This window comes from Enhydra lutris, unplaced genomic scaffold (genome assembly GCF_002288905.1).
Source record: "Enhydra lutris kenyoni isolate GAN:26980312 unplaced genomic scaffold, ASM228890v2 scaffoldscaffold16, whole genome shotgun sequence".
Lineage (NCBI taxonomy): Eukaryota > Metazoa > Chordata > Mammalia > Carnivora > Mustelidae > Enhydra > Enhydra lutris.
In genome coordinates, this window is record NW_019154100.1 from 19,597,658 (window position 1) to 19,623,043 (window position 25,386).

Genomic DNA, 25,386 nt, shown 5'->3' on the forward strand with positions numbered 1-25,386 from the left:
GTGTAAAGCAAGCTTGGAGGGAGGAAAGAGTTAATTGCTTTTAAGGCCCGGCAATAGAGAATTATGGTTTGAAAGATAGAGGCTGGACAGCTGGGTTTGCTGGGGTATTTTTAAATGCATTAATGCAGGCTCCAATCACTCGGCCATGCTTGACCTATTTTTGGCTCAGGCCGACCATTGTTCTATTTCTGTGCCTGTGGGCCATGCCGTTGTTGATTCATATGCAAATGGATTATCACTAGCTTTAGCCAACTTGAGCTGAGGGAGACCAGAGAGGGGGAAGAGACACACACAAACAGATAGAAGGGCACCGGCTGAAGCCACTTGCAGGACTGAGGGTTCCTGCCCTCGAAACTCTAGCAGCCTGAAGAACTAGAAGCCAGGTTTAATTGGTTTCTTTTTCTCGTGGGTAGAGTTAATATTTTTCTACTTATTCTGACAAAGCAATAACCCCGAAGCACATTCCTGTTTCCCACCTGCTTTTAGTTTCCGGGAGAACCTAAACTCCAGAGAGCCATAGCATCCACTCGGTCCTTTCTGCTCTGTACACAGGTTGGTAACATAGGAAAAGTGTCCAGGTCTTTGAGAGAAGTGTATGTCCACCTTAACAGCAAGCAAATCATTGTTGAAGTTGGTCGGCTGCTGCCTCTCCTCGGGGAGGAGGGAGGACCAGGGAGGGCAGCTCCTGGGGCCCGTGCACTGAGCAGCGATGAATCTTTCATGTAGCTGAAGTAAGAGTGATTGGAATATGCTGCAGACAATTTACGAGAGTGACTCGTGTTTTTCCTCAGATGGGGTGGCTGGACGAGAGCAGCTCTTGGCTCAGCAGAGAATGCACAGTATGATCAGCTCAGGTAAGCTCCTCTTCCATAACTGAGACATTTTACGTGTGAAAGGAGGCTGACTTGGGAAATGGAGCTAAGAGAAAGCACCTCTCAAGGATTTGCTGCTTTTGGTGTTGATGTTGCTGTTTTCCTGGTGCGTCTGTAGGGTTTAACTTAGATCCCTTCCATTACCGTTTCTGTGCATATTCAGTGTTTAGGGACGACAGCTTCTGAATGAAATCTCAAAGCTTCTGGAGAAAGCTGGGACTGAGATAAGTGAAATGTAGTTGGGGGTGCTTTGCCTTACTGTGCAACTAGAAGAAGGAGATCTGTGCTGATGGCAAGGGATTCTAATGGGACTTTTAAAATCAGGTAAGTTCAGAGTGGAGCTTCCTTCAGTTTGGACTGCAGCCTGCGCTAGCCGGATGCTTTTAGATTTACAGTGTGCATCCAGAAACACAGCTCTTTCTAGACCTGCCTTCCAAAATGGGTTTGCTTGGAGTTGCAAAGGTAGTTTTTAATGCGGCTTTCTCTCATCAGCCCCAAATAAAACTATTTAGTGGTGGGATACAATTATTATTAGCAGATGGTTGATATAATTTTCTCGAACAACATTTGGAGAGTCTAGCGTTGTCAGGCAGATGGACGGCATAGCACACACATAAAGGTGTTACATGCAGGTGCGGCCCTTGAAAGGATAACAGTAACAGATTCTTGTTTCCCAGCCGTCTGTACTTTGTGCCTTCAAGGGGATATGCTGGGGAAGATCAAGATCAAGCTTGTCAGCGTTATCAATTTCTATTTGTGAAAAGAGCAGACTCTCCCCGGCTGTATCACTTAGTTGTAATTGTTGCTCTTCACATTTAATCCTACAGCCAGTTCCTAAAGCTTGGGGGCTTTTTAAAATTTCCATCCTCTTTGGAATGCTTCCGTCTAAATTGGCTTAAAGTTCTCTCTCAAGTCTTTTTGAGTTCCTTTGTGGGCTTAATCGTAATTCTAGATCACCACAGAGATCTCCTTGCAAAGAAGGCAACATAAAGCAGCGTTTGCTAGGGTAGAGCTAGACGTGAAAGAAATATTCCACAGGTTGGCACGATGTCTGCTCAGTACTGAGCACCTTCCCATTTACGGCTCTATGTCTGAAGCAAGTTTTCTCTTAAACCTCGGTCAGCTGTGATGATTTTAAGATACTTCTCCTGACCCGATTATTTTCTTGCACTCAGACTAAGAGATCGGTTTTGTGTCATTTGAGATGTTTGTACTTATGTGACAGGAATTCTATTAATTAGTAGTATCCGCTTATCTGAAGCAAACGTATGAGGATTTTAATACGGTTTATTTTCTATGGTCATTGTGGCTGTAAAGTTGACAAAAGCTTGGGGAGGGGTCAGCTGGTGGGTCTCAAATGGAACTCGTCGCTTAATTTAGCATTTTGTTTTTTAAATATGGATCGACTTTTTAAAAATAACTATTTTAGGGATCTTTTCAGTACTACACTTAATCCTTTCAGTCCTTGCCTCTGTGTAGCAAGTTTAATGTTTCTTCCACATGGTAGAAACAAAGCTGTGCCTTTCCAGCAGGGACTGGCTGCTGACCCTGAAACTCTTACCACAGGCTACAGGTGTTTGCAAGCCTCCCTCTTTTCAGTGTCTTCGGTAATCACATGTAACTTTACTCCATTTTTCAGTTGAGATTGCCATTTTCCTGACGCTAAGGCAATAATATTTTCAAGCAGGGAAGTACTTCAGACTGTCCATACTGTTGTCGGTTCTACAGGAAGGGAAGCATCCTTTAAGCACCAACTATTAAATGAAAAGTGATGTAGATTGACATCAATTCCCAAAACTGTCTGGTAGAAATAAGAAAACTCCAGGTTCTGTTTATTTTTAAAATTTGAAATATAAAATCATGTGCATCCATACTACCATGTTGTGTAATATTTGATTTTGTTCAATATGATGTGGCCTTAAATTTAATTCCCCCAGTGTTTATTGTGTACTTCCACTGAGGCGTTGGCTGTCAAACTTGGAGTCATCAAGAGTCTTTTACAAAATACTGAAGCCTTGGTCATACCCCCAGAGTTTCTGACTTAACTGGTATGGGAACCAACCTGAATATCGGAATTTTTAAAATCTTACGAGCAAACCTAAGGTGCAGTAAACTTTGAGTATCACGGACGTATGGGTAGGAGGAAGTGATGGGGATCCTGGTGACCCATTTCACTAGGGTTTTCCTTTAAGTCAATTGCTAAATTTGGGGTGTGTTTGTCTTAATTTATCTACAAATTTCATTCCACCCCCTTTTGGACCAGTGGCCTGGGTGTGATTGATACGCCTAGGAATGGATGGAGTCTGTGGATCTGAAAGAGGTATCTGGTAGCTGTGCAGAGTGGTGGAGAGAACGCTATTTGTTCTGGGAGTCAAGAGCTCTGTGTTCTAGTGAAAGCCAGTTGTATAACTGGTTACTCATCCGTAAACTGAACAATAAAGATTTCCTCCTGTTTACCTCTTGGCATTCATATGAGGTTCAGATCTAACAACGTGTTATTAAAGTGCAGGCTCACTATTATTATAACTATATTTTTAGTGAGTGAATCTGGGCTTCTGGCTCTTCAGTACCAAGCCCTATCTTGCCAAACAAACTAGATAGATGAATTTGATGGTATATTACATGGAACAGTGATGTTTTGTTTTGATAGTAAGTTTTATTTGGTTATTTTATACATCAGCTACTTTTTTTTTTTCTGGTTTCCCTGGTCTGATAAGAACCAGTCTTTTCCTTGTGCAAATTGTGACTGTAAATCAGAGTAGCTTGTGTGTGTGTGTGCAAGCGTGCATGCACGTGTGTGCATGTGTATTCTGTAAAATGTCTCATTATGTAATAATCAAACACAAAGAATTTGCAGAATATGTAATTGAACAGTGAAAATCCAATAGCAGATTTCTTGGGATTAATTGTTTTAAAAAGCTTTATTTTGTTGTTACCTATTGCTTTGAACTTCCCATTTTCTATTTTAGTTAAACTGGATACTGTGCATTAATAAAGATGATTTTCTTCAGAATTCTTTATAGACTGTTGAATCGCAAATATTTTTGGTTCCATTTTTTTTTCCCGAATATTGACTCAGCTAGGCAAGACATATTAGGTAGAACTAGGTACTACAGCATAAGCTGCTAATGTGTTTTTAGTTAAAAAGCTCTATAGTATTGAATCTTGGAATTCGTTATGAGTGACCCATTTTGCTAGGTCAGTCTCTACTTTTGTGGCTTGTGTGGGCCAGTATAAGTGATAACTGTGGCAGAAACTGAAGCATGTACAAATATTGACTCAGGTCACTTAGCAGTAGCTGGCAGAATTGGGGCGTTCTCCTTTTGCCAGGCATGTTGCTTAACATGTTGGACAGCAGAACTGTCCAGACAATATTGGAACAATTACTATAAAAGAATTTCCTAGAGCTTATACAGCATTAATGTAAAATACATTTAAAATAAGGAAAACTCATTTTTTTTACTATGTATTCTTATTTTAGGGTATAAAAGAAAAGCATTTAAATCTAAATCCTGAATTTCTTTTATGGAAAACATATCTTCACCCTTTCGGAATCTTTCCCCCCCCCCCCTTTGGTGTGCATTGTCGAGGGGAAAGGAACATTTTAGATTCAGTAGCCATTTATGTCTACTTGGAAAGCAGAATCTAATTATGAAAATGTAAGTCTGTGAAATGCTCCTGTCATGTCAAGAATCACTTCTGGTATTTCCCATAATTACTGTTTTGCTTGTTCTCTAACTCAAGTTATCTTCACTTACGTGGCTGTTATCAATTTGAATATCTGATAGGTGGTGATCAGAAAGCTGGTTATAAATAGACCCATTGAGGATGGGGACAATAATGAGTATTTTATATTTCTGTGGACGACACCAGTGGAATAACTGTTTCATTCATTGAGCAAGAAGATTCAATAAAATGCCTCAGAAGACTAAAATAAACCCAAATTCTGAATTTAAAAACAAGGATTTTGATTTTGAAAATGAGAATTTGAAAATACGCTACATAATTTCTCACCTCTGATAGATAATGGAGAGATCCCAGAATGGTCTAAGTTGGCAAACACTCACCCTGCATGCGCACGCACACACACACGTGCACACACGTGCACATGCACGGGTACAATATTCAGCATTAAGTGTGTACGGAAAATGATATAACCTAACATCTCAGAAGCTAATAGTCAAGGAAGAAATGGAACCAGGGGGGTTTTGATCCAAATAGAGAGACCTAACAGGGCCCGCATCCTAGGCCTCCTAAGAATTTTACTGACATGATGACGACTTCCTAAAAATTCTCACTAACATCCTCAGATCTGAAGAGAAGTAAACTGAGTAGATAGCCTCAGCTTTTGTGGTCGTTGCTGTTGTTTTTATATCTTGTGAGGTAGAAATAATTGAAATGATTCTGGAAAGAGACTAGCGAAATGGAGGAATGTGGACAAGTATTGCCTCACTGGAGAAATGAAGGCCTCAAGAGCAACAGTCTAAATTGGGAAAACGATCAATAGTTCTCTTCAACAAAATACCCTTCTCCAACTAATCTTAGATGTTCCACAAGAAGAAAACACCAATTTACTGAATCCATGGAATTGTCTAATAATTGCTCCCCACAAATAGAGCTCCTTAATAAGAACATAAATTCCATAAAACAAGAGCTCAGAGATGAGATGATAAAACAATAGCATGAGATGAAAGGGATATTTTAGATCTAGTGAAACAAATTGAAAATGAAAAAACCATGGTAATTATAGAACAAAAATATTCATTAGAAATAGCAGGAAGCAGAACAGACATCAGTGAAACCCTTTACCAACAAAGGGGAAAGGTTCAAGACAATCACAGGGAATGAAAAAAGGAAAATGGACCCAAGCAATTGGGGAGAAGTTAATTAATAAGAAAGACAAAGGCAGCATAACAAAGAGATTATTTATATCCCTGAAGCTGATATTCTAAAGCAATGAAACAGAAGATGATTTTGTGAAAAGATGAAAGATTATTTCATCAGAAAAGAAAAATAAATGGATAGATTGAAAGGACTCTCCTTTTTAAGGACAGTTTGTTGCAAATGTTCATCACAGGGTCATATCTTAATGGGCTATTGATTTTCAAATAATAATTCTTCTGGGAGGTTCATCAGGTAAAGCAAAGATCTGTGGTGGGGTAAGGTGGGGAGGAAGGATATATATGGGATTCAAGAAGGTTTATCAAGAATATCCAACATTTAATGGCAGAGAATAATGAAGAAAAATCTTTGGTGTTCAAAAAGAAGTGTAATCCGATGGTCCGTCCAGGCAAGGGTTATTATAATAGAGAGAAAATGGGTAGGCAGGTCAGAAATTCCCAAACATGAACTAGACTGCTTGACAATGAAGCCCACACAATGAAGAGATGAATGTAAAAGCAAAAAATGAAATTGAGAAGTAGAGAAAGCATAGTAAGATTAATGGGGCAAACAGTGAATCTGTTTTAAACACATATAAGACTTGGTTACAGGACAGAAAGCAAATTTTATAAAGTAGGGCGATGTTCATAAACATAACCAATATGAGGCACTAGAGAGAGGTGAGATGGAGGGATGTGTGAAAGTGCTGATATTTTCTTTCTGAGCAAGGACAGACTCCCTGCTGCCTAAAATAGAAACACAGAGGTAAAAAAAAAAAAAGAGAGAGAGAAAGAGAGAGAGAGAGAGACACCAAACACTGATTTTTTAAAATAATTTCCTTCTTTAACCCTTGGAAGATCTTTTTGGAAATGATACCTCATATAGGAAGAAAGAATTTAGGATGTTTATGGTACTTAGTTGCAGTTTTTAATTCTATTAAAATCATTTAAATTTCATATCTTTTAAAGAAAAATAACATCAATGATATGATCTCACTTTTATGAAGGGTTATTTTCTTTATCTATCCATCTCCCAGAAGAATTAATACATAGATGGAAAGAAATCAGGGAAAGTTTCATGTGTGTGGTGGTGGTGATCCTGTTGCTGGGGTGGGGGTGCTTTTGTTTTCATTGTGCCTTTTCATCTTATATGAATTTTTACAATATGCCCATATTTTCTACGAAGGGTTTTTTACACACCCACCCACAAAGCTATTGTGCCCAAATCCTCATGGTGTTTAATTGTAAGTAGTAGGTAAATTAGGCTGTCTTCTGCTGCAGGTAACAGAAAATCCTCCCCAAAGTGACACACAAGAAAGTTTATTCCTTAGTGAAGTAGCAGAGTAGTGGACAGCACCAGGCTGTCAATAATGGCAACAGTATCAGATCTTTCAAACCGCTCCCCTCTGTTGGCCTTAGAGTTGGTGTCGTCATAGGTCATAGGTCTGTTTTCTCCACAAGACACGAGTTGACGTGTCTATTTATGGATGAACAAATCTGGAGACACAGAAGAGACATTTTGCTTCCTTGGATATTTTCTTTAGGAAGTTTTACCTTGAATTTCTTCAGTAAATCATCCTTCATAATTTATTGGACAGAATAGCAGCATCTGCCCATGTATTAGCCAGTCACAGAGAGAAGAATGGGACTACCACAAGAGCTCCTTAGGGTCATACTGAACCTAGAAGGGTCGATGCTGCAGCTCACCTTTTAGTTTTTATTAGGAAGAAGAAAGGCGGAGAAGAATGCATCTTAGCGAGGCACAAGCAGTATTTGCTACAGTGTGTATGCTGGTGATTGGAATTTTCTTCTTTGGAACTAACTTACTTACTTACTTACTTACTTTCTTTCTTTTTTAGTATTTTATTTATTTATTTGAGAGAGAGACCATGAGAGAGAGCATGAGAGGGAGGGAGCAAGGAGCCTGATATAGGGCTCTATCCCAGGACACTGGGATCATGATCCAAGCCTAAGGCAGATGCTTAACCAACAGAGCTACCCAGTCGCCCTTCTTTGTAATTTTATTTAGTTTGTATTTCTTAAAATATAAATAATTAAATGAAGGAAGTAGACCATGTGATTTCTTTCAGTTGAATTGTGGGTGTTACTTCATTTTCATGAAGATATGCATCATTTTAACACTGATAATTTGTTTTTTATTGGTATTGAATAGAAAGCCTTTCTTAATACTGTCTGTTGTTAGAAGGAACCCTAAAAAGAGTAGTTATGGAAGAACACTGGATCTCTCTAGGGTTGTAAATCATTTTTTAGAAGAGGAAAACCAATGCTGTAGACTAGTGTATTACTAGAATTTATTATAAATTTGAGTAAAATATTCCTTTAATGTTGGCTTTGAAGAATACAGAAAATATTAAGGGAAATTTATCTAATGTATAAACTTTGCAGTACACTGAAGAAGGCTTATTTTTAAAATATTCAAAATGCAATTTCTTTGCCAGTATGTTGTTATAATTATTACATCTTCAGAGTAATGAACAATTTTAACAATCTGGAATAGTAACTGCATTTTAACAATTTTTCTCTGAATTGGAATACTTTGAAAACAATTTAATTGGAATAAAAGCCCATGAAAATGACTTTAAAAATAAGCTTTCTGTAGATGAAATTCAAAGATATTTTGGCATGTGCTCCAAATCAGAGTGGTAGTGCTGTGGTCTGTCCCATTCTTGAAATGAAGATGAAATGCCAGTGGTTGGCTTAGATGTGTGGTGTCCTTACTATGGGCAGTTTTCCCTTTTCTCCTTTTGGGAGATTGACAATCAAGAGATGAAGGAATGAGAAAATACCTTGTATCTACTAGTTCCATTCTACCCCCACTAAGTCACTTGCTCAAAACAAATTTAATTTAAATGAATTTTTGCAATACTAAATGACCTACACTTTAAATATTATCAGAAACATTGTGTTTAGGGTTACTCTATGATGCTATGGTTCATGAATACAAAACTAAGCAATTCTTATGTTTTGGAAGAGTATCAGTTCTGTTCATTATTTTAGTATTAAATTTTCCATAGTGAAATAAGTGATAGGTTTTTTAATATATAGTGCTTTTAAAATACCCAATAATTAAATCCAATGAAAATTACATCTAAGGAAGAAGGAAATTTACCAAACCACAGAGTGTAACTAGTCATTTACTTATGATTAAACTCTTTGCATGTTGATAAGGTTGGAAATACCCCAGAACTTCATTTTTTTTTTAACTTCTTCCCCTCGTGGCCTACCACTTACATTGAAACATTTCATTTATAATTTATATTCAGTATTGACACAGTTGTAGCCCCGTGGATGTCTTTTTCAATTGCTTGAGGTAAGTTTTGGTGGGTGTCGAGGGCATGACATATATCCAAACTGGGTTAAAATAGTTTTAAATTTTAAAATTTGAGATTAAAAACAAAACAAAACATAACCAAGAAAATTTCACTGAATTTCCATTAAATTACGTTGTGGCCTGGGAGTTCTTACATTAGTAAAAACAGGTTTTACCCAGAAAGTTTTCAGGGAACTGCATGTAAGGTGAACTAGAAAAGCTCTTGGTGAATTGAACATGATTTAAATTTTACGCTTGATGGTGCTTTTTAAAAAGTTTTTATTTAAATTCCTGTTAGTTAGCTATACAGTGTAGTATTAGTTTCAGGTGTGCAATTTAGTGATTCAGTACTTAAATACGACACCCAGTGATCGCATTGAGGAGTGCACTCCTTAATCCCCATCCCCTGCTCAACCCATCCCCGCCCACCTTCCCTCTGGCAACAGTTCTCTGTGGTTAAGAGTCTGTCTTTTGGTTTGCTTCTCCCTCTCTCTCTGAGGGTACTTTTTAAACCTGCTTACGAATAAAATTCAATTGTGTATTTTCAATGTATGATTTTGTGTCAAGAACCACTCATTTTAGATTTAAAAACATATCACAATCAGTTATCATTTTCATGGTTTTTCTGCCACATTCCCCTCTGATCTAATTGTTTCATCAGTTTAGGAGGTCAGTTTAGGAGGTCAGTGGTTGGAGCCCTATGTTTTCATCATTTTTTATCACTGTCATTCTTCGTGTTAACATAATAAGCTAATGTTTCAGAGGCTTTTTCTGTACCTGGCATTGTTTTATCATTTAATCCTTCCTGGGATTTGAAGAGGTCTATGGTGGTTACAGAAGTATTCATATTTTGCAGAAATGGAAACAGGTTCAGGGGAACTTACTGATGGTGATCATGGCTAGGAACTGGCAGGGTCGGGTTTGAACTTGGTTTGTTTGCCATGTCTCTGTTCCTGTTTACCATGTCTCTGCCTCTTTTTCTCAAAGGCAAAGATATTTTGCATAGGAGAATATGTTTCCTACCTGGTGTTAAAAATATGGAATCATCTATATTTATAAATAAGTGTATAGGCTTATTTCTTAGTCTGGAGAGGTTTAAGGCACAAACAGGCAACTGTGTTGAAAGGCTTGGTAGAGGAGACTTACTTCACATTCTCAGGGCTTGATAATGAAATTGGGGAAGTTAACACTGTCCAGGGCTGAGAGAGTCCAGGAAGCCTCCTAAGTTCCATGAGACTTGATGATAATGCAGTGGAATGAGTACACACTGTGGACAGAACCAGTATCCCCAAAGCATTTGGCATATTTGCCAGTACTCCCAGGACATCTTATAAGTCATAAAGGTAGGTTTGCACAGAGTAGCACATTATTACTAATGTAATTTAGCTGAAGAACCTTTTTGGTTTATTTTTTCCCCCATATGTTGGCCCCATGGGGTTCAGTGTGTTTTTTGACCAAAATATTAGAATTATACCCACATCCCCCTTCAGTCCTTAGCTAGAAATGGGGATGGGTAGAGCGTCAATCAAGTCTGTGTCTCCTCTCAAATCCTGATCCCAACATACTATGTCACATTCTTAAGGCAAAAGACTAATCTACTTGACAAAATTTTACTCTGTTTTTAATGTATATTGGTCCAAAATGGGTCCAATTTGAATATTTTCGGTGAAAACCGGATGGCGATGTTTTTATGTACCAACGTGATGCAACGTTTATCTTTACCTTGAGTTAAATCTATACATTAAATTCACCAGTTAGGTACTAATGCAACTTTTCAAGAGCCAACGCCTGGATTTCCATCGACTAAGTTTTGTAATTTTGTTGGCTATGAGACTCTTGAGCCATCTCTATGAATACACTGTGGAGGCATTATTGATTGTCAAGTTAATGACCAACAAAATTTATTGCCTTCCAGGGGAAAGAAGCTTTCAGAAGATCATTAAATGCATTAAAATCTGCAGATGCCCACTGGTCTGGGGCTCTCTTTAGCAGGCGGACTCCTTTGGGTCAGTTATTCTTAGCCTGGGTATTTCTATCTTATGGCATCGCAGGTCTAAGATTAGCTTGTTAGGCTTTATCATGCCATCTGAGTTACCTCCTAATATAACTCTACACTGGAATGATTATTTATAGAAAGAGCATTCTGTCATTTTTGGGTTATTTCTAGTAGTTTAAATAAAGAAGAATAACATTCAAGTGAAACCACAGATTCCTTCCTGCTGCCAAAACAACATGATAACTGTCTGCTTAAGGGGCAATGATGTTTAAATGTGTGCTTAGGTTGATTGCAGAATTCTTTTTATCTCTGCCACCTTGACAGAAAAGGGAGGACTTGGGGTATTGATGTAGAATGCTTGTGGAAAGGCAGAGAAGCAGCCTTGATGCTTTCTGTCACAGAGCACTGAGGACTCTGGTTGATGATGACAACAAGAGACACACAGAGTTTATTTTTAGAAACAGACATTGCTAAGCTCTCTGTTTGGTGTTAAAATGGCTCATAAACAGGGCTCCTTGTTGTTGACCCTTCCAGGGAAAATGGCATTTACTACACAGACACACACACACACACACACTTTTTTTTCACTTTGTAAGAATGACTCTATTATTAAGAATATAATTAGAACTTTTTTAAAGCTAAGAAATCTAAATTCTCTAAAATTCCTCCAAAAGATATACAGTACTTTTTAAAATTCCATGAAGATTGGGTCTAAAGGATGGTTTATAAAAAAAAAAAAAAAAGTTACAAATACAGTGAATATATGGGTTGGTTATACAGTGTAGAAAAATAAGTGAATGTACATAATAAATAACTCTTAGTAATAAATTATGATACCAGTAAAATTATGTCATCTATGCTTCTGGCTTTATTGTAATAATACATGAAGTCTAGCTATAAAAGGTATTATGACTATAATTAATTAAGGTGCTGACTTAAGTAGATTAGACAAAATATTTCAGTATATAAAAAAAGGAGGTAGAAGCCTCTGCTAGCTGTTTTGGTATAACTAACTCGTGTTAAATCCAACATATTTCATGTAAAAGGGAATACAGTTTCACATTTGAGAACTGATCTCTTAGCTTACTTAGACTGTAAGTTTAATTCAGATCTTAGTAATTGATTTATTGCTTTAAAATTAGAATTAGGATTTTACTCTCTTAAATTTGCATTTTGTATTTCCTGATTATTCACTCATTGTTGCTAGATGATGAAATGTTAAAGTGGTATGGTAATACATTTCATGTTACACATTAATTGAAATGCTTTAGAATGGAAAACTTTGAGCTCTATAAGAATATTCATAATTTTATTGCTGAATTATTTACTGAAAAACATATTATTTTTTTAAAAGATAAATCTTCTTGTGCTTGTATGCAATATAAGAAACCCACAGACCATTAGGAACTTGCAAAATGACAGACAAACAGGAAACACACAGCAATTCAAGTGTATTCTCAAAGAATTACTGATGTAAATAAATTCAGAGGATTGGAAGTAGAAGAAATTGCAGGAACTTATTGCATCCCGACCACTCTTAATTAGCAGGTTGAAGGTTTGGGGAGATGATGTAATTGCTTGAAGTTTTAGAAGCTGAGGTGAAATAGTCATTCATCTCTGCATTTTTTTTTTTGCTCAAAAATATTTGAGAGCCAACCATGTACCAGGTATTGTTTTATTTTATTTTATTTTTTATTTTATTTATTTATTTGACAGAGAGAAAGAGAGATCACAAGTAGGCAGAGAGGCAGGCAGAGAGCGAGGAGGAAGCAGGCTCCCTGCTGGGCAGAGAGCTGGATGTGGGGCTCCATCCCAGGACTCTGAGATCACGACCTGAGCTGAAGGCAGAGGCTTAACCCACTGAGCCACCCAGGCGCCCCCCAGGTATTGTTTTAGTCACAGAGGATACAACTATGAAACAAATCAGGAGATATATGATTGACTGATTGTTCAATTGAATAATGGATGGCTAAGCCTACTTTAGACACTAATAAGTACTAAGAAAAAATAAAAGAAAAATGAGATAGAAAGTGATTGATAGTAGCAAAGGCAGTATTAGAGGATTCAAATAAAGCCTTTTGAGGAGGCTAAGATACAAAGAATGTCTTCTCAAAAGAAGTAGTTTTCCCTCAACATTCCATTTGATCTAGAACAAATAGAATGAGAACAGTTAGAATAGAGCAGAAAGTGCCCGGGAGCTATTTTAGCCTCCACTTACCTCTGTCTTGTGTAAGAGATGGAAAAGCTTTTATCAGTGGGTAGGTGAGAAAGCCAGGGGAAAGCTGTTATCTGTAGATTTTTTCTATTTTCCAAAGACAGATTTTGGAATCAGGAGACCTCTCCCTAGGATCAAGGCTATTGGCGAGAAATTAAGGACCTTCTAACTACTTACCTTGGTTCTTTCCCAAAGGTTCATCTTTGCCCAGCATTCCAGCTCTAACCTCAAATATGTCTAAACTTCTTACCCAAGCAGTATGAGCCATCCTAGAGTTTAGTGAAGTGACGAATTCCTCTTCCCTGGGGGCTAAAAAGAATGGGATAGTGTATCTTTATCCCCTGAAGTTAGAAGAAAAGTCTATAAAAATTTTCTCAAATTTACAATATTGAATACTTCTTTAAGGGATTATATAATACAATATTCATTACATGGGTTGTATTAAACCCTTACAATGTACCCAGTATTTAATTCAAGGAAATCATGGGATAAATAGCAACTTTGTTGTAGATGTAAGAAGTGTAACATCTAAACAAAATGTTTAGAATACATTGTCTTCATCATGTTGGGAAGTGGATAGATTTGTGATTAATTGTTACAAAAGTTGAGTAAGGAAATATTTAGATCTGTTTTTAAAAAGGGGGAAATGTCAATGTGCTAAACGCTATTTCCCCCACATGTTCTGCTTTCTCATGGGTAGGGAAGTATTGGATACACATAGTAGGATGGACAAACATTTTTGAGGGACTGACACATGATCTCACATGCTTGATGCCTCATGGGGTTTTCCCTCAACATTCCAATTGGTCTAAGTCAAAAGGAATGAAAGCACAGTTAGAATAGAGCAGGAAGTGTTCTGGAGCTATTTTAAACTCCACTGAGTTCTGCCTTCTGTAAGGGATGAGGAAGCCTTTATCGGTGGGTACGTGAGGAAACCAGGGGAAGGAGATCCTCTACCATTTTCTTTAGCCTCAAGAATATTGGGACTGAGCCAAACTCCTGGGCAACATGCTTCACAGTGCGTAGCTTGAGGGAATGTTTAATAACTACATCTCTCACCCCCACAAGGATTGTCTCATTTAATCAATTCATTTCAATTATTGAGTACTTCACAATTGTATTTTTAGGCCAGATTTCTGGTTTATCTGGTGTGTGTGTGTGTGTGTGTGTGTGTGTGTGTGTGTGTACACTAATAACCAGCTATTTCCTTTTTCTGAAATACCCTTCTGCTGCTCTGTTCCAATTAATCTTTGCTGGGAGAAATCCTAACTCTTATAAAGCACAGTTCAAATGTCTTCTAATTCCCCCCAACCCCTGCAACAGTTTCCCAGTTATGACACATCCCCTCCCCCATAGTTCTTTATTACTATCTTAGAAATTCCCACTTTCTGTCTCACAGTGTGGTTATTTATGTATGTGTGTCCCCATCCCCCTCATTAGTTATATTATAAGCTCTGAGAGGAAAAGGATCATGTTTTACTTCTATTTTTATTCCCTACGGTGCCTAGCACATAATTGATCCCTGAGACTATTTTTAGATGAATGAATGAGTGATTAAAGAGTACAGTGGTATCACAGTCTGTTTTTATAAAATTTTTATTTTTAAAAAATGATTCATTCTTTTATGTAGAAAATAAGTCCTCAAGCTTTTGTTTCATTGTTTTGTAAATCTGAGCACTGTAAACTTCTTGGGATGTCAGAGCCTTTGGCTTAAAATTAAAACCATTCAGGCACCTAGGTGGCTCAGTTGGTTAAGCAACTGCCTTCGGCTCAGGTCGTAATCCCTGAGTCCTGGGATTGAGTCCCGCGTTGCGCTCCCAGTTTTGCCGGCAGTCTGCTTCTCCCTCTGAGCTTCTCCTTTCATGCTCTCTCTCAATCTCTCTTCTCTCAAATAAATAAATAAAATCTTTTTTTAAAAAATTGAAACCATTCATTGTAGAATATAAGTCAAGAATGACCTCCAGTGCTTTGACTTATGTATATGATCTTAAATATTTCAATTATTTTTAGGGAAGGAGTTCTGTAATGTTCTTATTTGACTTGATTTTTTAATCAATAATTCCAATAGAAATTTCATGAGAGATGTGTTTGCATTCAACATATTAAGTATGAAATAGTTAATTTAAGACTGCTTGAATATAAATGCATTCTTTTTGGTCCAAGGAGAATAAATTGGTTGTGAAAATGATTACAGGTGTACTTTTATATTATTCAAACACTGTTTCACATTATCTCCTATTTTTCTTCTTCATGAAATTTTTATGTAGAGACAGTTTTCTTAGATAAGACAAAAATGGATAGATTTCTTCTGGTTGATAGTAGTATCAATTTGAACAGTTTTACCCCTTTTTAAGAACTCATTCTACATTGATTCAGGTATTGTTTAATTGGCTGTATTTTTTGAGAAGGGGGCACTGGAAAAGATTTTTTTGGTAAACAATTTAATAACCAAATGTTGAATGCCAAGAGGATCAGTAATTTAAAAAACTATCTAAAGTAAAATGTCAGGACAGGGAATTCACATAGTGATTTATTAAAGAAAGACAGATGGAACGAGTGAATTAATCTCTGTACACAGTTATTCAAGGAGAAGAATGAAATAAATATTTTCATGTCCAAGTGGAAGAGGAACAGTGAAGAGAATAAGTGTGATATAAGTAGGAAAAGATGTAAGTTTTTTTCTGGGTAGTCTTTGCTCTGGTTTAGCCTTAAAACTCAGCACAAGAAAGGGTATATTAAGTCATTAAGGCTCAGAAAAATAATTGAGTTAGTTCACTGGCATATATATTTATAATGCGGGCCAAGAAAGGGGTTGAATAATAAAGCCAAATTTTGTGACATGGCTGTTGAACTCAGCTTAGTAGAGCACAGGAATGAATATTTGCCAGTGTTCTCTCCCTGACTTTGCCAATTATGTGTTATCATCGTGAGTCATAGGTAGGTTTCTAAGTGCTATAATAGTTGCATTGAGATGGCACAAGTCAAAGCTGGTTGGCTTTGGATTTAGAAGTTTCTCATTCTTATATTAAGCATTAAGCATTAATAAGAATTAGTTAAATAAATGACTTAAGCATTAATAAGAATTAGTTAAAGCAAATTTCCAAAGATTATGATTTTTGCAACTATAAATTTAGTTACTTGATTTCAATCATCTGTTTTCTTTCCTGAAAGGTAAACATATAAATATTAGAAAAAAATATTTGTGTACCAAGTGAAGCTACTTTGGTACTGTAAGGAGGAAAACAATATAAACAATCTCAGGCAAGAGGTAATTAAACATAATAAAAACAATGTGAATCTGTAATCACTTCTCTCACACTTTAATCAAGAGTCAACTCTCACTGTCCATTATCCCAATAATTAAATGAAAATTCTCCTGTATCATTGGCCTAGAAAGATCAGTGGTCTTTTTTTTTTTTCTTTTTCAGAAGATAGTCCTGAACCTGAATGTGTGAATATAACTTTAGAAAACCTTGTTTAAATTCATTCTAGGGAAATCTCAGTTTTTTAGATGATGAGAAAGTATATTAAATTGCTTTGTGGACATGGGAGAGAGCATCTTTTTACTTGATTTTCTACTGCCCCCAGTCAACTTCCTTGGACAATGAACCAGTATGTAGTAGAGATTTTCCTCATGCTTCACCAATCATATATGTGAGAACTATTTTTCACATATACCTGCCATCATTGGATATTTTTGCCAAGCTGAGAGATGAAAAATAGCACAGCATTACTTTCTCTGATTCCTGGTAGAGTTGAATGGTTTTCATATGTTACTAGCCATTTATGGGTTTTCTTTTATAGGGATAGAATTCCAGGAATGAGAGAATGGTTAGAGAAAATCCTATCAGTGAATGTTACTCTGTTAATAGATTAAATGAAAAAAATAATATGATCATCTCATTAGAAGAAAATATTCAATAAAATGCAATACTCTTCTAGGATAGAAATTCTTTGTAAACTAAGACAAGAAGAAAGTAAGCATTATCAGACAAAACACTATCTGAAACTTTGTATTTACTGGTAAAATTAAAACAGTTTTTGTTAGCATCACGAAGTTTGTCTTTGGAGATTCTAGTCAATGTTCCAAGACGTGAACATACACTAAGATGTATAAGAATTTGAGAGTAAAAGAAACTAATCCAAGTTCAGTTATTTAAACTATCCCCACCTCACCCACCACTTACCCTCTGGTAATCATCAGTTTGTTCTCTATACTTGAGAGAGGCAAATCAAGAAACAGACTCTTTTTTTTTTTTTCCTTCCCTTCCCTCATTTGTTTTGTTTCTTAAATACCACATATGAGTGAAAGGATATGGTATTTATCTTTTTCTGACTGACTTACTTCGCTTAGCATGATGCTCTCTAGCTCCATTCACGTCATTGCAAATGTCAAAATTTCATTCTTTTTAATGGTTGAATAGTATTCCATTATAGATATATATATATATACACACATACCAGAACTTCTTTATCCATTCATTAGTCACTGGACTCTTGGGCTGTTTCCATAGTTGTACTATTAAAGATAATGCTGCTATAACCATTGGGATGAATGTATCCCTTTAAATTCGTATTTTTGTATTCTTCATGTAAATATCTGGTATTGCAATTGCTATGTTGTAGGGTAGTTCTATTTTTAATTTTTGTGGAAACTCCATGCTGTTTTCCAGAGTGCCTGAACCAGTTTGCCTTCCTACCATTAGTGCAGGAGGGTCCCCTTTCTCCACATCCTTGCCAACACCTCTTGTTTCTTGTGTTGCTGATTTTAGCCATTCTGACAGGTGTGAGGTGATAACTCATTATAGTTTTGATTTGTGTTTCCCTGATGAGGAGTGATGTTGAGCATCTTTTCATGTGTGTGTTGGCCATCTGTATGCCTTCTTCAGAGAACTAGGTGATGGAGATTAAGGAGTGCACTTGTGATGAGCACTGGGTGTTGTTTGGAAGTTTTGAATCATTAAATTTTACATCTGAAACTAATATTACACTGTATGTGAGCTAACTGGAATTTAAGTAAAAAAATTTTTGAAATTTAAAAAAGAGTTGTTTACTCAGCACGAGGTCAGCATAAAACAGAATTAAAAAGATCATACAAAATGTGATAAAAGATGATACCATTCACTTAGCAACTGAAACTTTGATGGGGAAATTGGTAAAATTATTGAAGAGCAAATAAGAATACCTGAATGAACTTGAGATATACTGTGTTCATAAAGTGGAAGACTGTGTCTTTAAAAGGTCATTTATTCCGGGGCACCTGGGTGGCTCAGTGGGTTAAGGCCTCTGCCTTCAGCTTGGGTCATGATTCCAGGGTCCTGGGATCAAGCCCCGCATTGGGCTCTCTGCTCAGCAGGGAGCCTGCTTCCTCCTCTCTCTCTGCCTGCCTCTCTGCCTACCTGTGATCTCTGTCTGTCAAATAAATAAATAAAATCTTTAACAAAAAAAAAAGGTCATTTATTCCCAATTCAATCTATAAATTTCCTTGTCATTAAAACAGCAAACTATCTTTAAGAAATAGATAATTCATGCTTAATACAAAAATAAAATGTACTACATGGTATTATATAGTAAATAGTAAGTCTTACTTCCACACTAGTTCTATCAGCCTTTTAGTTCTCTGCCTCATTGATAGCCCCATATCAAATTCTGTGCTTTACAGGTGCACTGAAGGTCAGTGCAAGGTTATTTAAAATGGTACCAGAGAATATCGCATACTGACTAAAATTCATTGTAAGAATAAATGCACAAGTGGCAATTTTGTTGAACAACAAATGAGGAGAAGAAGTATAGATACGAAGTCATACAAAGCTTATTAATAATGATGGGTTGGGTAAGGGACATAGACAAATAGATCAAAGGAACAAAATACAGAGTTATTATTAATAACTTTTCATGTGACAGAATTGCATCACATACCATGATCAGAGGACATACTATTAATTAAATGGTTTGGGAACAATTAATGTATTCAGTTTATAAACTCATAGTCAAAATGATACACCAAAATATCTATTTTTATAGTATATGTGCTGCCGAAGCGAGCACCAAAATATCTATTTTTATAATACCATTTTTATTCAGTTAGACAGGTTACAATTTAAACTTCTACAAAGCCAATGTGTAATGTATGCAGGGTCTTGCATTTTTACAGAGGGATGAGAAGGAATTTTTTTTTAAGGTTTGGGAAGAATTTTAGTTAAGTTGAACTAAATTAGGTGACAGAAGTACTCAATATTTGTGTAGCTCACCAACTCTCAAAAGACAATTTGAGATTGATTTCAATAAAAGATTCAGATTTTAGAGTACTGTTGAGTGAAATAGGGATGACAGTTTAGTCAAGGAAAAAAGGTAGATACTCTATCCTAAAGCCTCACAAAATACTACTAGTGGGTCCCTAAAAATACCAATGAGTAAACAACTTTTAAGCTGAGGCCTGAGTGACTTGAAGAACCCAGCCATGCCCAGAAAAGGCATTCCAGATAGAAGGAACAGCCAGTGCAAAGGCCCCTAAATCCAAAATACATTTGGCTGTTTTCAGAATAAAGGCTAGTGTGACCTTTCACGCCTTTTGGGAAGGACCTTTTGAATACTGCATCCAAACTGCTTTTTCCAGCAAACTGAAAATGACATAGTTTTCATACTCTTTTAACAGATGATTTCACAAGCCTTTCCTCGTCTTCATATTTCATTGTCTTCACACACCAATATCTAGTCATTTGTCTTTAGAAAGCATCATTTGAGTGCTAACGGAACAGAACGTTCTTTACCTTTTTATTTGTCCATGCATACCAGAAATATGCTGAATATAATTCTAATCCCAGTGTATGCAAGAACAGTTTAAATATTGCATGGCATAGTAGATGTGATAGCTAGAAAACTCAGTGTATCACTTTTTATGTTCATTCGTGTTTTTATGAACCTAGTAATAGTATGTAAAAGAGTTCAGGAAAAATGAAACCGATGAAAAAACACCAGCCCCCAGTCTCACAGAGCTACACTTTATGGGGATTTTAGCTCAGGGTCTGGCACTCTCTGTGTGAAAATAGGTAATTTAGTTGTCTTGACATCTATCAACCATGAGGGGAGTTCCTAGATTACTATTAAGGTCCCTCCCAGCTTTAAAAAATGGGAGTCTCCCTTTTAATCACTAGAAATGGATCAGGTCATAGCATTGTCTTTCTTGTACTCTGAAAGTAATTTTGATGGAGCAGACAAATTGCTACAGTAATGTGTTAGTCTCTCAGTTTTATAATACTGCGTATTTTAAAGTTCAGCTTTTTAACTTATTTGAGAGAGTGAGGGAGAGAGAGAGAGAGAATGAGCAGGGGAGAGGAAGAAGCAGATTACCCACTGAGGAGGGAGCCTAACATAGGGCTTGATCCCAAGATGCTTGGGCTTGTGACCTGAGGCGAAGGTGGCCACCCAGGCGCCTCAATACTACATATTTTAGATTTAGAAACTCATTCTGCTCTGATTTGTTATAACTTTCTTCTGAAGCTTGTGCTAGGGCCTCACTGGTTTTGAATGTTTTATCTATTCACAAAAGCACTGGTCAGACCCATTTACAAAGAACTATTCAGTAAATGTTGTAACTTTCTTTGCTTAGTTTGGTAGTTTAAAGCAATCAGAACAGTCCCCTCCTGTCTCTTTGGCGCACGTGCACTGTGTGTGTGTGTGTACGTATATAATGCCTGTATTACAGTTATAATTGATTTAATTTTCTGTTTCCCTTTGCTATTCTTCTAATAGTAATAGAAGGCAGAAGGAAAACTATGACTACGTACTAACCTTTTGTAGCTTAGAACCAGTTATTATTTGTTTCCATTTTAGTAATGAAGATTATCATTTTGCTGTTAATCAGAAATATAAGGCTTTATCATCAGTGCTCATTTTTTTTCCTTCCCATCTCTTTGCCCCATGACTACATTTGACTTTTCTTGATCTTTAGAATTGCATTTCACTTTTAAAAATAGGTATTATTTTGGACTAATAAATACAGTAATAATTTCAGTTTTGGTAACACTGTAACAGAAGTTATTATAAAGAAGCAGAAAGTTTATTCAAATGTCTTACTAATTTTAACACTTTATATATTTAATTGCTGCAAGTGAGTTGTTAAATAGATAAGGCATCATTTCCACCTATCTTTTTTCTGACCATGTATTTAAATTAAAGTACTTATCTTTGCAGAAATAGTATGTTGGACTAAGTACTACGTTAGAAACTTTTTTATTAATAAGTTTTTCTAAATCTCAGGTTTATAGTTAATATTGTTAGAGTTTAGAAAGTGAGAGAGACTATATTGGTTATTGGTTCTAGAGTCTTATTTTATTGGGTTTTACATGTACTCTGGGTGATATTTAAATGATGCCAGAGCTACATGTTGCAATCAAGATAACAACAGTATTTTTTCCTTCTTTCTCATTCCAATCTTTTGAAATGTAATGCATGGAAAGTTTTCTTTCATATGTTAAGTGTATCTCATTGCTGAATATAGTGTGCCTTACTGAAGTATTCACTTCTTTGCCAAAAACACATCAGTCATTCACAAATATTCAGTACTCTGAGAATGAAAATTTTTTTAGCTACTTGGGTAGTTGGTGAAAGCCAGTTTGCAAAGATTTCTAACTCCACAGCGTTAGACATTATTATGTGGAATCTACGGCTTAAGTATTAACGGTGTATGAGGTAGAATTTGGTATACATTCGGTGAGCTACAATATTCTAGACCAAGAGTTATAGCTGGTTAACAGAATCATGGTAATCAGTCCTCTGTCTTGGGCACAAGATAAAAATGCATTATGATTTTGGAGAACGAAATTGGTTCCATCCCTGAACCATTCATTAATATCTAAGAAAGTATCAGTAAAATAAAAATGAAATCTCTGAATTAATTAAACCGTGAAAATTCATATAAACAAACCTAAGACCTTGAATGCCTGGCATGTAATAATTGCTCCACAAATGTTTGTGGGATGACTAAATGAATGAATGAATTGAAAATCATTTGAACAGCTGATATTTAAGCTACATATGTACCTTATATGTTTTTAGTCCCATTACATTGGGTTATGTAAACCTAAAGATATGTAAAGAATATATTTTAAAAGCCAATATTTGATTTGATATAAAACTGAGGAAGAACTTCTCTTTCTTTGTTATGATACTTTTATTAAGGGTATATTATTATTTTTATGAATATTAATTATGTCATACTTTGAATATGGATATCCTTCAGTGACTAGGGTTTGGGCAGCTATTTCCTTCAGACAAAAATGGCATTTTGCTTTAAATTTTTCATCCACCTGTAGGCCTCTTTCTAGTGGACCACATTCTGATATCCTAAATTATTAGGATGTGCACTGTAGTTAGGGAATAAAAAAAAGCAAAGGATATAGTTACTCTGGTTTCTAAAGTAAGGATCAGAAGACTCTTAGGAAGGATTTCTTGTGTGTAATATATATTCATTTAAGTTCGTAGCCATAGAAAATGTAGTTTGGCTAATAAAAGGCCAAATGCTTAGGGCTTTTATATGTTCTGGATTGCTGAAGTTATTACAGTATCTTTCAGAAAAAAAAAGTTAACTTACCGTCCTACTCAATATCGTATTTCCTTGAAAACACTAACAGGAAAAATCCAACTCAGCCTTCCTTACTGCTTTTAGAAAAGAGCCCTAGGGAGTGTTTTTACGTATGTCAAATTTAAATTCTAGGATAATGGTAAATGAACATTTGATCTGGCTTTGCTGAAAGATCAAGCAACTTTTAGCATAAAAGTAAAAAATTATATAAAAAGATTACTTTAAAAGATCAACATCTGATATTAGACTTCTTTTTCTAAAAAAAAAAAATAGCATTCTCTATACGTTTTTGTTTCTTTTTGAATAAACATGAATGTATAGTCTGATTCCTAAGTTTTTGGTTCAAAACTGGCACCCTTACACATAGAAAAAATCATGTTTAAAGACAAACACATCTGGAAAGGTTATATGGAGCACCAGGTGCTTCTATGGGCATTGATGTCAATTAATGGGCTTCACCTTCATGATTGCTTCATTTCACAGGTTTCCAACTTCTTCCTTCCTTCCTTCCTTCCTTCCTTCCTTCCTTCCTTCCTTCCTAACATCATCTACTAACTGCCTTTCAGTTTCTGTGCCTCAGGAGTCCAGGCATGGGCAGTGGGGTCCTCAGGTCTCTCAGGGCTGAAAACAGTATTTGGCCAGGGCTGCGTCATCATCTGGAGCTTGAGGTCCTTTTCAGGATCATCCATCTTGTCAACAGGATTCAGCTCCTTGTGGTCATGATAGGACTGAGGACCCTGGTTTTTTATTGGCTACGGGCTAGATTCATTCTTCCCTTTTAGAGGCTACTCTCAGGTTCTTACTTCCATGCTCTATGCTGATAACTCAGAGATCTCCACCTGGAGCTCCAACCTCATTCCTAAGCCTTAGACCTGTATCTACAACTCCCACTGTCCATTTGGAAGTTCCACAGATACCTTATTTTAGAGATTGGAAAATGAGTCACCTGCCTGTTTGTATGAATGAGAAAAGTTCAAAGAATGCCTTCCAAAAGCGAGTTCCCAGGATGTTATATTTCCTTACTACTCTCCACTTGTAGGTTGGTGTGAAGTGTGTGATTGTTTGCATGATAACAATCAAGAACCCAGAACTTGGCAAATGAATGAGCTAAAAGGTAAGGTCCTTAGATGCAGAGACTGCTTTGAGTCATTTCCCCCTTTCCATCCCTCCTCCCTGCCATGCTCAGAGTCTTGCCCAGCTGCCATCACACTTCCTCTACACATTTGTTCTAAAGAATTAACTATTTTCTACTGCCTTCAGTGTCCTTGTTTTTATCCAGATTTTTCTCACTGCTGATCAGATCATCTCATCAATCTTCAAGGACAAGACTTTGCAGGTAGAGGAGTATGAGTAAAACCAAGGTTTCTTAATTAAAGAGGCCCTTATTCCATTTTTTTTCCATTCCTTTCATCTGTTTTCTGCCAGGATTATGACAACAGAGTGAAAAGTGGGCTTCTGATGCAAATTTGACAAGAAACAGGGCAGTAAGGACAGAATCTTTCACATGCTAAGGAACTCCTGACTACTTCTGAAGTAGGCATTGGAATGACAGCTCATCTGGCTAAAGTACAAGTTTTTGTTTTAAAAATACAAATGACCCTCTTCATTTTCTTTTTTCAGTCTTCATACTCACATTTACAGTGCTATACAGTATGCACACATAGTTCTCATTGTCTTCCCTTTTGAAATAACATAAGAAAATGTCATCATCATCAGATAATCACATGCTTCATATGTTTTAATTGGGCATTTAAAAAGGCATTATTCATATTCACATATTCTCACATTTATTGGTTTACTGTCTTCAACATGCTTGACTTTATTGGGATTAGTCTTCTCTAACCATACTGACTTCCATTAATGATTCGGTTATTCAGAATTTTTTTTAAGATTTTATTTATTTATTTGAGAGAGAGAATAAGTGGGGAGAGGAATAGAGGGAGAGGAAAAAGCAGATTCCCCACTGAGCAGGGATCCCAACATGGGGCTCGATCCCAGGACCCCAAGATCATGAACTGAACTGAAGGCAGACACTTAACTGACAGAGCCACCCAGGTGCCCCAGAAACTTTTTCGATATGAACCAAAATCAGGAGTTTGAAGTGAGCCAAAAAAGAACCAGGAGAGCACAAAGGATCCATGAATGGGCTTTAGGCAATCCCTGAATCCTTGGAAATTTGACCATACACTAATATATTTGTGTATGTGCAGTTTTCTTCGGAGACCATTTTTTGTCTAGTTCTCCAATAAATGTGTGACCTCAACAAAAGTGAAATAGTCATTTTTAGGAGTGATAACAAATGTGGCTATTTGGATTCTCAAACCTGAGATCAGAAGGCACATATTAAAGGCATAGGGAGGGTACTCGAGCTAAGTTTACCCACAGCCACAATGCACAACAGCAAACTAGAAGGATGCCCCCCTAACCCCCCGCAACACACACATAAATAGTGAAACAGTAGAACTAGAACTAAAAGCAAAAAGAGCAGCCTGATTTCACAGGGCCTGCC

The 25,386-nt window shown here is 36.5% G+C and overlaps 1 protein-coding gene across 14 annotated transcripts in view; it reads left to right on the plus strand.

The window, feature by feature from the left end:
• Positions 1-25,386, plus strand: part of LOC111147209 (histone deacetylase 9) — a 926,500-nt gene that overhangs the window by 390,771 nt on the left and 510,343 nt on the right. For 13 of the 14 annotated variants that reach the window (XM_022503097.1, XM_022503098.1, XM_022503099.1 and 10 more), the window contains one exon: positions 792-854. In XM_022503097.1, the coding sequence (XP_022358805.1) occupies positions 792-854 (63 nt within the window). Of the gene's footprint in view, positions 1-788; positions 855-25,386 lie in introns of those variants that run through there. The other variant, XM_022503106.1, reaches the window with a different exon arrangement.